This window comes from Cardiocondyla obscurior, linkage group LG17, assembly GCF_019399895.1.
Source record: "Cardiocondyla obscurior isolate alpha-2009 linkage group LG17, Cobs3.1, whole genome shotgun sequence".
In the NCBI taxonomy this organism is placed as follows: Eukaryota; Metazoa; Arthropoda; class Insecta; order Hymenoptera; family Formicidae; genus Cardiocondyla; species Cardiocondyla obscurior.
Genome location: NC_091880.1, coordinates 1,388,570 through 1,407,081, shown reverse-complemented (window position 1 = coordinate 1,407,081; position 18,512 = coordinate 1,388,570). Strand labels below are relative to the sequence as shown.

The following is an 18,512-nucleotide window of genomic DNA, read 5'->3' as shown; positions in this document are numbered from 1 at the left end:
TAATCTACGTAACAGTAGACGTAAGATACTAATTCAGATACTATTTCAGCGGTGTTTTCTTTTTCGATAACGTTTACCAAGATTCGCAGGCACGCGTTTTTAATTCGACGATTGGAGCAGTCGGACCAATGACAAGCCCGCGTTAACGAACCATCTCGCAACTCTGATTACAGTGCGCCATGTTTTTATTCCGCGCGCTTTGTAGACCCTGCTGGGTTAATCCTGGCGAACTTCACGTTTCGCGCTCCCGACTCTCTCGAGGCGAGTGATCTGTCGCACAAATCGAATGACAAATTATATATTTCTAAGCAAATAACGGTGAGATCCTTAGCGAACGAAGCTGGTTCAGTGTAGGCGGGACTGCGGTCGGTCGCGCTCGAATTCGAGCAATTTCAGAGGTTGGATAGGTTATTGTGGGTATTGATGGCGGGGAGCAGGAGAGCACCACAGAACCACGATCGTCTTATTTTCGATCTCAGTTAAGTACTCTCAACGTTTCCTCATGACTGCTGCGAACCGCCACGCCAGTGATAACGCGATGTCGGCGGACCGCGAGTCATCGAATTTAACTGAACGTTGTCGCATTTGCCTAGTCGACCACGGTTGCATGACTAGCTTGCAGAGCAATCGCGTGGAGATCAAACTCAAAGATCTGATTAAGTGCACCTGCATTGACGTAAGTTTTTTTTACATCTTGTGCGTCTTCTACTTCGAATCCTACCTAACTGATTTATCATTTGTTTATTATAGATCAAGTATGAAGAGAACCTCCCTGCAGTTATATGTCATGTATGCTTATATAAGCTGAATATGTGGAGTGAGTTCAAAGAGAGATTTATACAATCCAACAAGGTCCTTTTGGAACAGCTAGAAATATCAGAAGTATCAGATAATGTCGTACGTATTTTTTTTTTTTTTTATTCTGTTTACTTCTGTTAATTTTACTCTGTTTACTTCTTGGTTTTTTATATTGTTTTGATGTAACTTTACTTACCTTTTTTTTATTCTAGAATAAGGACTCTTCTCAGAGTGGAAATTGTGTGACAAATGCTGCTAAAAGAAAACATAAAAATAATGAGGATAAGAATTCTGACACAGAACAGGTATATTTTTATACAAATGCAATAGTTGATTATTTTGTGTTTTGTGATAATTATTTAACAATACTTTTTATATGTTAATTAAATTAATGTATATTTCTAATTTTATGCATTGTGGAATTATTAATTTAATATATTTTTTGTAATAATTAGAAAAATTAATTTACTTAATGCTTTTTTTTTTTTTAGAAAAAAATAAAGATAGATGTATCTTCATCGCAAGAAACAAATGATCATACAAATCAATACATATTAGACACAATATATATATCATCAGATGACGAATCTAATCATAATAATACAAAGGATAATGGGAAGCAAGAGAACAGTGGTTCTGGACCAACAAAAGCTAGGTTGTTACCTGCTAAACGTGGCAGAAATATTGAACGAAGAAAAGCGTCTACGAAACGTTGGGTAGAAAGGAAAAAAGCGCTTTTAGCTGCAACTGGAGAAAACGTATCCGATACTGATTCTATAGGTTCCGATGACGTGCAGTTGTCACCTGTGCAAAAAGCTCGAGCGAAAACCAATGTGGACAAAGAATTGGAAAGGCAAAAGAAAGTAGCAAGGGTGCTGAAAGGATTGGAGACGAATTTGACAGATAAATACGTCGCACTTTCTGAAGAAGGTACAAATTCTGACGTGCGCAGAACGAGGTTGAGCAGCGAACAGCAGTCGAATACTTCGCAACAGAGAAACAGAAATTCTTTATTGAAACAAGTCACTAAAAGAAACATTGAGGGAGTAAGATCGTCTTTGGATAGCTCAATGGAAAGGGAGAACTCAATTTCGTTGACGGATAACGTCATGTGCCAAATGCGTGCGAAGAACTCGATAATGCAGACTGACCAAACTTTTACACCTAGCGTGTTGAAGTCCACCTTTATGATTGACGATATTACGTATGCTGTAACGTCAACGTTGAGTCTCATGGATCCGTCAAATCATGAAGTAGACCTTAATAATTTAACAGTGGATTCCAAGAATCCTAATATCGACGAAAATAATCGAGAGACGAATACTGATATTATTGATGCGGTTCAACTGCGTAGAATACATCCCTTAACGATGAAGACAAACGATAATAACGACAAATATGTTGAAAGATGTTTGACTATCGAAGTGCAGAACGATAATTTGCCGATCATGAAACGTATACAAAGTGATGTAGCTTCTTTTGTCGAGAAAGAAATGAAGAACAGGATATTTTCTTTGAACGACGATATTGCGAAAACTGATAAAACGAACGGCGTCAAAACAAGTACTACTAATCAGAAACTGGACCAAAGGGTGAAAGAGATGATAATATGGGCTATAAAGAACAATTTTAGTACTTTGACGAATCAAGAAAATGACGATGAATCATGCAGTCAGGGATCAACAACGTTTTCGCCAACATCGGCAAAAACTGTTATAAATTCGCCTAAATATCAGCCGAAAGTAATTTTAGAACGTTTAGATGTTGAAAAAGAGAGTAAGCATTATAAAATTAATAACGATTACGTGTTGAAGCCTACTATTTCAAGGAGTAAGCTCGCTGGACCGTTTAGCGTAATCGCTCGTAAACGTCAAAGTATACCTCCAATAAGGTACAACGATTACAATGTCACTTCTTTGACAGACTCTGATTCCGAGGCGTTGGACGATGATACAATTACTCAGAAAACGTCTGGCGCGATTAACTCAAAAACCAATTTGAACCCGAAGGAGCTAGCAATTTTTCACAAGTCGGTAGAAAACAAAATTAACCAGAACGCTGATCGCACAGAAGGCGTTAATACAAAAGGTGCCACGACTCAAAATCATATATGCGGAGTATGCGGACTTTCGTTCTCTACGCGTAAAGATGCCGAGACGCACGTTCGCACTCATAAAGTTTCGAGTGTCATGCAAAACAACGTTCCACAGACGGCAACCTCACCACAGAAGTCGCGGCAGGGTAATCAGAAGAAAGTAATGCGCTGCAGAAGATGTCATGAGATAGTTGAGACACGTTTGGTAAAAAATCACGTATGTAAAATGCCACTTCACAAGTGTTACGTCTGCGACTCTATGTTCCGAACAAAGAATCATCTCGCAAAACATTTGGAGAGTCACGATAATTCAAAATTTAATGTAATAAGCACAATTGGAAATAAGCTCAACAATAACGCCAGCGCGTTGAAGAAAACTGTTAAAGTTCAAGAGACTGAAACCGCGAAAAAAATACAAACTCTTACAGGCGAAAAGAATGATATTCAGTCTGACAAGATAAGTAGTACAGGCGTAAAGCTGGAAAGCACCGAAAGTATATTGAAGAAGCCTAAAGAAACTTACACCTGTTTCGTATGCGATACAATTTTCACGGATGAGGAAGTGCTGAAAGATCATTTACAGAAGCATTGCGACGATTTGAGTGAAGGGGAGCAAAGCAACAGTAAAGAGCAATATCAATGTGCTATTTGCGGCAACACTTTGGAATCTGATCAAGCGTTAGAAGAGCACGTTGGCAAACATTTATTTGATGACGAGGACGACAATCCCAATCTGATAAGCATAGATCAAGGCAATGAAAATAATAAATTACAAGAAACATATCATTGCGGCCAGTGCTTAGAGGCGTTCGAGTCGGAAATGCTGCTGGAGATACACATGCAGGCACACGAGGAGGAAGTTGCGATAGCAGAATGGGAGAAGCAAGGAATGATGGTTTATCAGTATCAATGTATGCTTTGCGACGAATTGTTTAACACCCAAGAGGAATTGGCAAAGCATTTGGATATACATAATGCGAACACGCAAATATGCCAATTGTGTGACAAGCCGTTCCGTTCATTAGAAGATTTACAAGAACATGTTGCAACTCATTGATACGTTACACCAATGTTTTATATGAAAAAATTAATAATTATTACAGAACATTTTGGATGATAATAAACGTAAGATTTTGCTATGTTTGTTATCGTACTAAGAGATTTTTCAGTGAGAATGAGAACATAATTTTCTGCATGAAATGTACAGTTAGCCATATACTTGACTATAAATTTTTGTTTTATCTGTATATGCATGTATATGCATGCAGTTCTCATATAAAATAAATAGTTAATAAAACAACATGCTACGTGTTTGTAATTAATTAACATTATTAAATTGTTTTATTTAAAAAGATATATATTATTTAATTTATTATGATGCAAACGATATCGAAAGAATTTTTGTTAAAAAGATATTTTTTCTTTTCCAAAGAATTTATAACCTTATAAATATCACGTTAGTAAAGAAAATAGATAGCAATCTATTTTCAGTAAATATATTTTATTTACAATGTATAATATCGTGTAACATTGTATAATTGACAAAATATAGAATTACATATAATACTATCCTTAATAAATACTGTCTATTAAATATAAATAACAGTGTTAAATATTTGACTAGAATGTGTAAATAAGTAAATGTTTCGATATATTTTATTAAAAGGTTTTTATTCTTTAATTAAGGTATAGTTATTTGTCACTATGTAAATTCGAAATAAACTATTCTATTAAGTATAAACAATTTATAATCATTTTAATTTAAGATGTATTATCCACAATTACAAATTAACAAAAACGGTAATTTAATCATGCGCCCATAAATTAAGGTGATCAAGAAATTCAAAGTGAACAAAATGATAAGTCCGTCAATCCTGAGGTTTCTCAGTGCAGTCTTCCAAAACGCTGGTGAAGTATTAGAAGGTTAGGAAGAGCGAGTTGTGTGCACGGTCAAGGCACCGTTCCCGCCAAGCTTTGGCCACGGTATGAAGAGGCGGAGAGTGACGACCATTACAAAAGAGGTGTGGTCACTGCGTTGGCGGGAACGACAGCCATTACAAAAAAGGCGTGATCGCGAAATTGGTGGGAACGGCGCTCTGACAATGTTACCAACTTGGTCTTTCTAAACTTCTATTAATTCTCGAGCGTTTCGGCCCGAGTCTTGCCACCGGCGCCCTGCGGCGCTCTGACATCGAATACCAACTCGCTCACTATGTATTTTTGTTACTTCATGAACGTTTTTGACGTCTTGACACTAAGAAACCTCGAAATTAATATGGATCTATTTTAATTGCTTATTTAAAATCTTTTAACCATCCGCTGTGATTAAATTATCGTTTCTCTTTAATTGTAATTATGAATTAAATATTATTTATACGATTGTTAAAGTATTTTTTATTTATCATAAACGCGATAATAATATAAATCATTGAAATATTTTATGTAGAAGTCATTTATTAAATGTACATAATAAATTTTGTACACAAGCCACAATTTATATATACTTAACAATCTTATGGAACTGTGAACACAATTTTTAAAAGGTAATTTAGAGGATTAATTAAATAAATAATTATAAAAAAGTTAGACTGAATTTATAATTTTACTATATATTCTATATGATATTTACATAAATACTGTGTACATAGACACGATGTACTCATAACGAATACTTTGTTTTTCTTCAATGTCTATATTATAATTATAAATCATATATCCCTATGACTTTGCAGCTAACACAAGAAAATTCAGATGTTTTATGGAAAGAGCTTTTTAAAAATATAAATGTTAGCTACATGCTCATTTTTCATGATTTATGCGAACTCTCTAAAATGTTATACATTTACAATTTCAGAGAAACTTATTTCATTCAATACATACATAGTATTTGGTAGATATTATTATATTAATTAAAATAACGATTGACGAGACATGTTTATTCTTTTAAATGTGTTATAATTAATTTTGAGATATTATAACTGTTTAAAATATATATATATAAAAAAAAAAAAAAAATTGAATATAAAATGTATTTTTAAAGACAATTTTCTTATATAGATTTATATAAAAAACAAGTTAGATAAATGTATACACATATTAAATATATATCATATATATGTATACATATATGTACTTTAGATAAAAATATTTTTCTTTTATAACATATTTATAACTCTCATATTTATTTAATCAAATTATTACCTTGATTGCAGGATTTAATTAATAAATGAATATAATTATTAACTTCTGGGTCCCGAATTATTTTAATATTAAATTTATGCCCATTTAAAGTGTTTTATCTTATGTTCACGTACTTTAAATATATCATAACACTTCAAATTTATTAAACGACAATTAATAGCTTCACATATTGCTAGGCTCTTACGTCTATTATGTACAATGACACCATTTATATAGACATTAGTTTTTAATATTCTTTTTTTTATAACAATAAATTAAATAGAACTCTCGTCTTGTCTCGACCAAAAAAAGATTCTTTTTGTTACAACAATGAGTTACAACAATGAGTCGTAAATATTCCAATATTCTAAATAAAGTTGCTATTCGCGCGGTATACGCGTGTAATCCATGTTTTATCCATAGAGACTAACTAGTGGAGGATTTTAACTAACCTAGCTATCTAAAAACAAATTTTATTTTGAGTGAGGGGGATAAGGGAAGGGGATACAATCTTCGTGTGGGAAACCGTTCACTGTAGCTCCACTTCGCGGAGGAAAGATTTCGAAATGGAATCGCTACTTACCATTTATACAATCCATAAATGCAGACAATTAATTTATACTTTACAGAGTTACTGGATTTCATAGACTTGTTGTAACTCGTTTCTTCATTCAGATTCATTCATCATCATGATCTGCAGTTCTACAAGGTGCCGCGAGAAATTGATGTCCCGCGAATCTCCAACTCACGCAAACAACAGCGAAGAAAAACGAAACGCACACACAATTTTGTTCTTCGCGGAGATTACATATTTAAGTAACTAACTTGTAGATTTGGCTTTGCATTAGTGAATCTATTGCGACACCAAGCCTACATAATTCGCTGGATAGAGGCCTACTCTGCCGTCTTTCCTTCCCTTACACCACCCCTGCTCGTCTTCATCCTCTAATTTTTCAAATACATCTCCTGAAAAAGAAAAGCATACATATTAATATTAATTTTAATTTATTCATTAAATTGTTACATTAATTGTATATATAAAACATATTAATATTTAATTTATTCATTAAATTGTTACATTAATTGTATAAATCATGAGTCCAAATAATTATATGACTAAATATGGTAAGTAATAAAGTTGCTCAAATTAGATGAAGCGATTCCGAAACTTTAGACTTCTCCTATTGTACCTTGTTTGAAACTGAGCTCGTCTGCTTCGGCTCCCTCGTAATCATACAAGGCTCGTACAGGAACTCCTGGTTCACCATTATCAACCAATGGCTCACCACCGTCTTCATCCCATTCTTCCTCTTCGAATGGATTCGATTCTTGCTTTGCGTTAGTGCCGTTACTGTAATCACGTTAACATTCCACATTAACAAAAGAAAAAAAAACGTACGGTAATAAAATTACTAATTTATCTCTCATCATGAAAATTTTTTACAACTTACGTGATAGTTGCGGGCCTGTTGACACTATCGGTCTCATTAGTTTTCTCCGAGGACTGCTTGCTGGAACTTATAGTGTCCGTTTTGCTGTCTCCGTGATTGCTGTCCGTTGATATCACTCGGGCAGCAGACTTCGATTTTGATTTGTTGTTGACCGTTGGAAACTCCTATACGAACGGGAGGGAAAGAAACATTTTAGACACTGGTATCGATGAGATTTGTACAAGTGCGTACCATGATATCAGATGCTCGGATCTTCCGATAAAAACGCCATGCGTGCAACCAAGTGTATGATGATACGAGTCATTCGCCGTGTATATTTTTTTCGCTTCGAATGAATATGCTGATGCATGTGCGATTTCGTTGAAGCCCAACGCGCTATCTTATTGCGTCTACCTTTCCAATAATCTTGCGTTAAAAAGGTTCACTATCTTGAGGCTCATTGCCGACCGCGATAAGGCTTAACGATATAAAAAGTCTATACACTTTTGTAGCAAAGTATCTGGATTCTCATTGCGACAAATGCATTAAATAATAGAAAAATAAATAAATAAAAATAATGCGTATTTATAAAGCACAACCAGGCTCAAGATTACGCCTTTTTAAACAGTTGTGACAATGAATGAGTCATACCGCTCGATGAATACATTAATTACGAATAGTTAATCATGAATATTATAACAATTCTGAGCATCATTATTGCTATTGCGTTATTCATAAGACACATTTTACGCGAGGTGTCCTTGTGCGAGAATGATAATTCAGCTGTCAGTTATGTACAGATAGTGTTATGCACCATGCAAGAAATTAGCATACAGAATCGCCGGTAACTGTCGTGTTTCCTTTAGAACTTGTTTCCCATTAGTAAAAATTCGTTTTTACAAAATGCCCATATTTATGTAAATTAATTTCTATTGAATAATTATCACGGTTACCACACCGTTAAACTAAAAGTTTATTAAAGTATCATTAACAGTGGTTATAAAGTACGAAAAAATTTTTCTAAGGAAAGTACGACTGAGTTTTGGCACGGGTGCTATATTCTCCCATTCGTATTTGAAATTAAAGTCATATTAGTTCCGTCATCTGGCTCTCCGTGATACAACGTCGTGGATTTTACAACTCGGACATGCAGACGCTGCATGTAATTTTTCACAATCGGTTGCAGGCATATTTTGATTTAAGTTAATGATTTGTACATTTACATATGTCTTAATATAATTATCCATACCGTATACCATGAGCAGAGTAACAAGCATCTGCGAGAAACAGATTTACAAACTTTTGAGGCATGTAAAGAGTTTCAGAAGTACAGTTTTAGCTCTAATTAAAAAAAAAAAAAAAAAAAAAAAAAACGAGTTGTAAAATACTATTATTTTCACAAAAAATATTACTAATTAATTATTAAATTATTTACGAGAGATGCGTCTGGGAAACTGATCGAAGATGTAATCGCTCCTCTTGACTTTATTTTACAATTTATTTTGTTTCGTAGCTACGATGTCTTTCAGCAGTTTTGCCTCTTTAGCTTGTAAATTTGTCTCTATTGTACCTGCCACAGTAGGCTGTCCGTGTTCACCTTTAGGCACAGATCCGTGCGATTACGTGCGAGCGCAAGAGTGGAAAGGATTACGGTTAAATTCGGTTAGGAGCTAGAAGCTGAGAAAGGAAACCCATCCTGGATGACCTCGCGGCTAGCTGGGGCATCCATTAAAAGCTGTCGCGTGCCAGCCTAACCGGTGCCGGCGCTCTTTCTATCTCAGCATCCCGACCGGGTCGACCCGATCGGGACAAGACTCAGCGTAGGTAGATGTGATAGCCAGACGTATCTTGGATGTACGGATCGGGTGGAAAACAGTTAAAGTAAGATTGGACGCGACGTGTGTGTAACATGTAAACAAAACTTTACATGCAGATCCTCGCCGACCGGGCGTTGATTGATGAGAGTGATGGAGCCTGCCGGGAGCGCCTCCTTCGACTTCGAGCCCTTCGTGATCTCGCGGAACTCCTCTGTGTAGTCCTGCATAATAGCAATGTCCCAAAACAATCACATGCATGCATTCCGGAAAATTGTCAGGGGTTCTTTCTCTATCTTTCTTTTCTCGTTCTACACTTTTGTCTCGAATATTAAGAGTACGATATCATATAATGTGGGAGCGTTTTGATTTATATAAGTGCTCTTGAATTAAAAGAAAAGACCAGGGCGCGAGAGAGGTAAGAATGTTGGACTGGGCGTTACTCTCGCAACGAATTTAACCCTTGACAATGGATGCATTTCACAGAGACGTAACATCATTTGAACGACAATGCGACGGTGGTAACGGACAATACGGTTTTACCGCGTAAGGTTTTTCATGTAAGTTAAAGGGGGAGCTCTTGATAAAGAGGATCAGCCACGCTAGTAACCCGTAATCAGTATGAGAGAACGATCGATGAACTCATGTTATATACAACGGCCACGTGAGTTTTAATGCTATTCTTTTTCCGGAAAAATACAATGTATCGGAAAATGTCGCGTCTCATTTATAATGTACGTACGAAAGATTACGGGTTAAAAAAGCTTGAAAACTGAAGAAGGCAAAACATTGTTGTTAAGCGGGGAATTTTTTTTCAGCGGTGAATATACAGAGGAAAGCGTAATATTTATCTTTATGTAACAACTACAGAAAAGAGATCGACAATAACAGCGACAAGTACAAGGGTTAAAAACGCTTATTAAGAGTAATTCCAACTTTCAAAACTTTTTCATCTATAAATCCATGTTTTATTACTTTTTTAATAGTAATTTCTCAGTAAAGTTCTATGGTCTTCCCTTATGTTTTTTTAATACTCTTGAAAAATCAGAGAATATCATTGTATTCCGTCGAATTAAACGACTGGAAATAAAATAAAAAATACCGAAGCGCAAAGAACGTCTAATAAATAATAATAAAATTATTGTAAAAAAAAAAGGGGGGCAGCTATATAGAGAGTAATATTCAGTCCACGCTACAGCTAATTGTTGTCTAACAACAGGTCTTCAACCACGAGCAGGGCTTTTACATGCGACAGTAGAGCTTTATCAGCATCAAGCGTAAGCGACTTACTTCGAACTGCGGCCAATTCATAGCCATATTGACGCCGTGATTGTTAGACCACCATTTCAGGTCTTTCTCGTGGTCGGCGTTATTTATCGTGTGATAGAACTCTTCGTATATCTGTGGAAGCCTGGAAAACATTAATGCAATCTATAATAACGATCAGCAACGACAAAGTTTTATTCGCTAAACTAAACCGGGGAGGAGCAAATTTCAATTTTGGTTCTAGTTGATTTGGATAGCACAACAAAGAGTATTAATTGAGAGATAAAAACGAACGTTTACGATCAATGGTCGATTATAACTGGCAATGATTGCGTCGCGTTCGTAAAGCAATGCCATCGATTTTTCCCGACAACGTATATGTATATGCATGTCCGCTGAATTTGCGGTTACGCAACATTGCACAATACGGCCGTAGGATGTCAAGAAGGACTTACACTGGGTCCTGCGATATGTTCAGACACTTGTGAATGCCGAAGAGGACTTCCTTAAAGAACTGCAGCCGCTGCGCCTCCATCTCCTGACACTTCTCAAACACTTGCGTCATGTCCTCCATGTACTTTGGATTGTACTGATTTATTTCCTGAAGAGACGCCTCGTACTTCTCTTTCGCCTTTTGGACTTCCTCTTTCGTCTTTTGCACTCGGTCTTGCATTTTCTTCACCTGCCGAGAAAAACATGCGTTTAGTAAAAACTCTTTGCAAGAAACGTTCTTTTTTCGTGGATTGAAGATAAAGATTTCGATCGATATTGAGGAGACGTGGTCACGGAAATTATATATTTGGAAATAAATATATAGGCTGAGATTATTTTCTAATGTGTTCTAATTGCAGTTTATTATTCCTTTAGTCTGCAGAGGTCTACAGACGTTAATTGAGGCGGCAATCTAACAAGTCTGAATCTTTATCTTTAATTTGGTTCATCGCCAAAGGGCTGAAGACGCCTTTTGACGATGTCAAGCGTGGATGCCACATTAATAAAAGGGACGATAAATATATATGACAATGCCGGAATATTAAAATGTGCAAAGTATATTTTACGGCTACTTTCTTTTGCATTAAACTACGTACCGTTTAATCTACTTACAAATACATATTACTTTCGTCATGCAGTTACACGGAAATGATACAAAAAATAATTGCAGTCTATCGTAATAATCTAGCTTGCTTAAAAAAAAATATTTCTCCAGATTGAAGTTATTGATTCGCCAGTTACATCTACGTGGATAATTTAAAGATGTTCGTTAAAACGCAACGTAAAAATCTCCCGAACAAGCGTTCGAAATTTTTACAAAAATCTCACCGGATCTTTGTTCTGACTCTTTTAAGAGCACAAAGAAATTCACGCAAATTTCACAGAAATTTTAAAACCGTTCTAATACTCGGTAATTTCGCCGGTTTGCATAATTTCATAATTGCAGCGTTCACTTTCCGACCGCGCCGCGGTGAAGACAAGGTTGAGGTCGTTTCGCGTGAAATTTATGTCATCGTTCGATTTTACGAGAGAAAGAAAAAAGAAAAAAAAAACCGTCGAATGTGTGGCCTCCCGTGCGCTCTAAGAATTTAGAGTAAAGAGATTTACATACTTCAGGCTCGTGAATCATCTTGTATTCCGCGCACGTGCGCCGGTATTTCTCGTACCGGCTCCGGTATTACTAAATTACGGCGATTCGCGTCTAAGTGTGAGCTCTCGTAATTACAAGCTCGACTAATTAAATCAGGCGGCACAAAAATATACGCCGAACATCGGCCAGGCCGCCTCTACGGAGTAAACCGCTTCTAAGTACTTAAAAATATGGACATTCTGAATAATCGCTAAGCAGCAGTCGGGATATAAATAAGTCAAGGCGTGCCGCATCTAAGTTAAGCAACGAATCGATATCAGAAGTTGACGGGCTTGCGGAGAGAAATGCACGCGAATCTCTCCGAAGAATATCTGGCCCACTTGGACCCCTCCGATTTCGATCCATTCGATCTAACATTCCGAGCAGTTATCTTTCGTGCAAAAAAAAAAAAAAAAAAAAAAAAAAGAAATAAAATAATTAGGTAAGGTTCAGCGAAAAGGGCTGAAGGTCAGAGTTTTGCTCACCAGCACAGACTTCTACGAGAAGGTAAGCGTAACAAAAATGAAAGAGAACACATAAATAGAGAAACATGCGGCATGCAATATCATATACATACAAACTGAACGTCGCCTATTTTATTATCCCTAAGGATTTTTGGTATTCTGAGCCTCCATGCACCACATCCACATTCTGTCATCTAGAAACGTTCGTTAGCCGTCTTTCAGAGGATGCCTACCTCCCCATATCGGGAATCGTTACTGTGCCGAATTATTAGGCCGCGTGTGCTCGTAAGGCTCTCTGCCGATGATCGTGAATCGGATAAAGTGGACCTTTGAATTTATCGAGTAGCACGAAATGCGAATTGAAAAATTGCTTCTCGGTCTCGGATCTTTTTCCCCTCTCCCCCGTAATTCTAACGGCAATTAAAGAAATATAGCAACGGCGGTGAAACCTAGATGGAAAGTTGCAATAGTTTTTTTTTTTCTTTTTTTCTTTCGCGTCGCAGGCGTTCACGCGTCACTCTTGGGTACCATTTCGTATAATTATTACCGTACAAGAAGCGGAATGAACGTACGTGTGTACGTTCGGTTAGCGCTGCTGCGATCGTTACAAAGTATCCCTTCCGTTCCGAATAAGAGACATGGCCGGGCAAGAAACACACAGACGTGCAAGAGGAACTCCACGTCCAGAAGCAAACGAGAGTCGCGTATCGTTAGCTTACCGCGAAACGTCAAGCAAGAAGAGGCGCATGCAAGAATTCTTAAGAATAAGGTATAACATACGTTTTCAGAGCCTCGGGCCATCTGCAAATAATACTCGCTAGAGAACGACTATATCTACAGATTTTTGAGACCGATATGCGCGGTTAATATTAATATAATACGCATTTATGTACGTCGCGTTTGTAGTTCAATTATCTCGTCGTTCCAAAAAAAAAAAAAAAAAAGAGAAAAAAAAATGCGGATAAAAATGCGAAGGAATCGAGTTATCTGTTACGGAATTAATTTACCAAATTTGCGTACTTTAATACGCAGCGTTAATTAAACTAACGCGCATCGCGTTCGCGGTATAATTATAGAATGCCCGCAAAATAAATAATAATTTTACTTGTCAACTTTGCTGCTCCGCGCGTTAATATTACCTACATTTTCGTTCGAATTCTTATGCGGTTAAAGCAACGGGGATAGAAATGCTCAGGGATAAAAACGCCTGGAATTTTTATGTGCACCGTAGGAATATTATTACCGCGCATTATGTTATTATGTTAGAAAGAAATCCGTGCAATTTTGCGCGATTTGCCAACACCAGGTGACAAGTGACGTAAATGAGTCCTGCGGGACGCAGGACTACGGTAACATAGCGACCCTCACCTGATCCGGCGAGAGAGAACTGTCTGCCGAGGCGTTCCTCTCCATGTTCGCCGCAGTTCGCTCGGTCTTACAGCTGTTGTGGAACTCCGACTTCGTCTTTTCAACCTTCTGTAGAAGTTTCGCCCACGGCTTCTGCGCCTTCTTAAACGCGTCCTCCATCTCCTTGCGCTCCTTCAGGGTTATCATCGACTGCAATCCAAACCCGTGCGACATCAGCCACTATTACAGAAACTCATGTAAGGTAAATCGTTAGCTAACAGAACACAAAGAAACAAATAACGGCCGATATCGCGGATCAAGTAAAGTAGTTAAATAGTTTCGGTCATCGAGCGGGAGCTTACAGTAATAATATCTGCGAATTTTAAACATTTCGTCACTTTGCTGTCGCATTTACTGTTCCGATTACTGTACGATTTTGTAGCACAATTTATGCTGAAAAAAAAATATAACATCAGTTGTGTAATTAAAAAAGTGCATCAGGAAGCGGATTTAAATTTTTATAGAAAGATTACAAAATTTAAATCTTTCTGGCAATGATTTGGAATTTTTATGTAAAAGTCCCATCGATTTCCTTATTGATTTTAATCGCCGTTCTTTATATTCTTTTTTTTTTTTTTTTTACCTTGTGATAGGTATCCTTCTGCCACGTCTTAACTTGCTGAACGATGTCGTTGCAGAGGTTCTCTTTGACCCTGAGATGAAGATCGCAGAGCCTGTCGGACTCCACCAGGACGCCCTTCCACGCCGCCTCGGTCGTACCGTACTCGGGACCCTTCTCGATCTTGTCGTTCCAATTCTTCGACCAGTTTTTGAGCGCCTTGGCGTAATTCTTCTCGATCTCCGCCCTTTCCTGGACCAGAGCTATCAGGCTGTCGCAGAGCTTGTGTCCGTCCTCGATCCTCTTCGTTGTACGCTTATAATTGCCCGGCTCCCAGAAGGAGTCCGACGTTGCTATCAGCATATTGTCGTCGCTGTGATGTGACATCTTAGCCTAAGTCGAGAAATACCTTTCACCTGGAAGAAAAAAGAAAACTAGAGATCAGAGAGACGGTAACGGTATTCGGTAAACGTCGAGACATTTTTACCCGTTTCACTCAAAATTTTATGACGCGGCAAATGATATTTGATTCATACTCCGTATCGCGTATTAATGACTTTCAAATTCACATATAAAGTGACCTTACAAGCCCTCGTTCTCGCAAATTACGGTCATTACTGCGTCGTTCTGTATGGAACTACCATTAGGTAAAGAAATAATATAACATAGAGCTTGTTTGGCGAAGAATATAACAGATACTCAACAAGAGAAAGACAAGAGTCTTTAAAGAGAAAAGTAATTGCTTTAGTGCATTATTAAGAAAAAGTATAAAGAAAAACATTGAATTTAAGAGAATAAGAAATTGCGTTATTACCGAATGTATGCAATATACATATACGTATATAATATGCCATGATGCTCGTTTCACAAGAAGTACTTTATTTAGACGATTCTAACGAGCGGAGAAACATACGAGTTCGTTACGAGTGTCTTCAAGCAGACTTGAGATTGAACTTCCAGTATCAATTATAAATAATTGTAACGATCGCTCTTATAGAACAATAATACATTTTTTTTCTGACTGTTTTATATGTTGAGAAGTTGCAAATTCCTCGGATTATCAGCGAGGAATTCGCAAGCTGCAAACGGACGTGTGCGGTGGTCCCTATGCAGGAATGTTGAATATTTGCTGGAACGAACACGGTAGTTATTGGATTACGCTTCGGTTTGGATCATCGATTGGCCCAATTTGCGAAGCCATCACAAATCTGCTTTGACAACATTCGTATATGCTGACGCGCCGCGATATGTTTACACGTTTTAACATCGGGTTTTTTTTCACGTCGTCCACGGTACAAGAACGATTCCGAAATTATTAACCTCGCGTATAGAACGATTTCATCGACGCCTTCTTTTATCTTTAACGAAAATAATTCGTTGACCAGCAGGCTAAATTAGCACGGGGAATTAAAAATTCATATATTGGTTTCGGATCTTTTCGGCGGGTTGTCAGTCTCGTTAAATAAAGCTGGCGTGTCGAGAAAGCAACTCCGTTGGATTTGTTCGAAGTCTTGCGAAGTCATGAGCGTGATTTTATTGCAAGGCGGCACGTAACACAGCCGAGAGAATGAAAATCGCGTCTGCGCGAGGCTGCGCGTGCGGCGATTCTCGATTGGGTCAAGCGGACTAACAATTAGGTGCAGCGGCACGGCGAGGCTCGTTCGTATGCAAATGCAGTGCATCTAGCATGCATTCGGCCGGTTCTAGTCATCAACGGTTACGGAATTGCCTGATGGAGTTTTACCGCTAACAACATCGGCACCGGCTGTTGCGCTCTAACAGCGTGAATTATAAAGCGTGAAAACAGCTTCGCCTCAGGAGAAAAAAAAAAATAAATAAATAAATAAAGGAGGAGATCGGACAATTTATTCCAGTTACCTAACACGCGGACGACAGCGAACTTTCTTTTAATTCACGAGAGAAATTTAAATCCTCTCAGGCTTTTATTTTACGCAAATATTAGAAACGCGCGATATCAGGCGGCGCGCGGAGCACAGATATCGTAGTTTTGTTTGTCGATTACGTTAACTATCACGTCCGGTAATCGTGTATTAAAATACAAGTGTGTTAAATTGCTCTTCATTAAAAAACGCCCGAACAATGCGACGTATGAGATCGTGGAAATAAATCGGAAAGGAAGCAAGCGGCCACGTTTACCAGCGAGACAATGGTGGCTCGTGAATATATGGGAGTGTACGTGGATCATGCGTTAAGAGACGTCCTTGTTGAAAACCGAAGTCCCCCGGTGAAAGTCGGCGAGAATGAAATCTAGGGACCGGCGAGATCGGCCGTTTTGTAAATTGTGAGATAGAGTTCTTTACGGAGAAGAAGGGAAAGGGGGAAGGAAAAAAAAAATGGAAGATCCGTTGTTCCCTCGGTACTCGAGCCTGTCTTCTCGAGTGTCCGAGGGAAACCAAGTATTGATATCGTAACTCGAATCAGTTAAGAAGAATTGAATTGTGCCATTTATCTGAATTGGGAAATCAATAAGACGGGGCATCAATTTCACGATGGTAGTTAATGAGATAATTATGAGAAAGAGAGGCAGCTCTTCACTACGTTCTCCAGTTTTAAAATCTAGTCCGTCGACAGTACTCCGTTCGATTTTGCAGACTAACTTTGCAGTCTGATTAAATAATTCGACATCCTCGGGTATTATTGTTTTATAAACTGTCATTACTAAAAATTACCGACTCCACACGGTGTTTTGATTTGGACATTCACGTTGAAATTCGTCGAGCTATGCGCATTGTGCAAGAGATAGCGGACGAAGGTTTAGCGGTTCTCCAGTCTAATTTGCATAGGTTTTAACGCAAATGCCTATGGGAATGATAAATTCTTGAACAGTTCCGTAATATGCATACGGAATCATACGCTTGAGTACGTACGCTTCAGATGAACACATATAGAGTATATCTATAGAGATACCATACACTTTCTCGCAACAAATACTACCGTATGAATTTCAAATTAATATCCAAACGCAGCAGATAATATTTACAATTAATAATAAATTCAAATACTTAAAAAAACGACGCTCTTACGCTGTGCAAAATTATTTTTTCATCTCGAGATCGAAATCTTTACCTCTGTAGATAATTAATGTTAATTTATTATAATAGTTTGTTATACGACGCAGCTATTTTTTTTTTAAACTATTTTTGTGCCCGGCATTTTGATTAATATAGTACAATCCGGATGATTTGGAAGCTTTAAAGATTAGCGAGACGTCGGTGGAGAGGAAGAGGAAGAAATCACAATGACGAGGAATAAGGAGGCGTGGGCCGAGAGGAATGCTGCCAAGCCAGCCCAGGGAACGACCGATCATCTCGGTGTATCGAGAAGGTCGCATGAAGGCTCCCGAGATGAAGTCCGATTTTCGGCGCCGCGTTCGACAGGTGGAACGTAGGAATTGTTGCTTTCCAGCTGGCGGGCATGAAACGCGCTGTACGTTTCCTCGGCGATCGAGCCCTTTCCTTCGCCTCAGACTCGATCGGAATGGGCACAGTCGCTCTGGATCGTGGAATGTTGCTCCGCTGGCTGGATCGCTCGCGATCTCGAAGGCGCCGTTGAGCGTGAACGATTAATCGATTACGCTCTTCTTTCGTGCAAAACCGCAGGATTTGCCGGCGGACCGTGAGGGACGGGGACGAGGCGATCACGTGTGGCACCACGAAACACGAGCTATCGTTCGCGTAATACGTTTTTTTTTTTTTTTTTAATTACAGCGAAACGTGTAAATAATTAAAGTATCGAGGACTCGACGAAATTAAAATTCAGAAACGGTAATGGCTAATTTATAAAGGAACATGTAGCGCGAGCATGCGCTCCTGTATTAAATTATTTTACGTGAATTATTTGGACATCAAGTTTAACGA

General features: G+C 38.0%; 2 protein-coding genes across 11 annotated transcripts in view; one reads left to right on the top strand and one right to left on the bottom strand.

The window, feature by feature from the left end:
- The first annotated feature begins 170 nt into the window (after positions 1–170).
- LOC139109443 (uncharacterized) lies at positions 171–4,247 on the top strand. The gene is made up of 4 exons (XM_070668496.1): positions 171–676; positions 751–897; positions 1,011–1,103; positions 1,290–4,247. Exons 1-4 carry the CDS (start codon positions 503–505, stop codon positions 3,948–3,950), a joined length of 3,075 nt encoding a protein of 1,024 aa, XP_070524597.1. The 5' UTR covers positions 171–502; the 3' UTR covers positions 3,951–4,247.
- Positions 4,248–5,486: 1,239 nt separating this feature from the next.
- The window catches only part of Synd (protein kinase C and casein kinase substrate in neurons protein Synd), a 47,322-nt gene continuing 34,296 nt past the window's right edge, over positions 5,487–18,512 (bottom strand). For 3 of the 10 annotated variants that reach the window (XM_070668533.1, XM_070668532.1, XM_070668534.1), the window contains 10 exons: positions 14,659–15,050; positions 14,037–14,255; positions 13,449–13,469; positions 12,782–12,862; positions 11,039–11,265; positions 10,608–10,728; positions 9,431–9,541; positions 7,525–7,688; positions 7,264–7,424; positions 5,487–7,039 (listed from right to left, as the gene is read on the bottom strand). In XM_070668533.1, the coding sequence (XP_070524634.1) occupies positions 6,927–7,039; positions 7,264–7,424; positions 7,525–7,688; positions 9,431–9,541; positions 10,608–10,728; positions 11,039–11,265; positions 12,782–12,862; positions 13,449–13,469; positions 14,037–14,255; positions 14,659–15,021 (1,581 nt within the window). In that variant the 5' untranslated portion in view covers positions 15,022–15,050 and the 3' untranslated portion in view covers positions 5,487–6,926. Of the gene's footprint in view, positions 7,040–7,263; positions 7,425–7,524; positions 7,689–9,430; positions 9,542–10,607; positions 10,729–11,038; positions 11,266–12,689; positions 12,702–12,781; positions 12,863–13,448; positions 13,470–14,036; positions 14,256–14,658; positions 15,051–18,512 lie in introns of all 10 variants that reach the window. The other 7 variants (XM_070668535.1, XM_070668540.1, XM_070668536.1 and 4 more) reach the window with 7 other exon arrangements.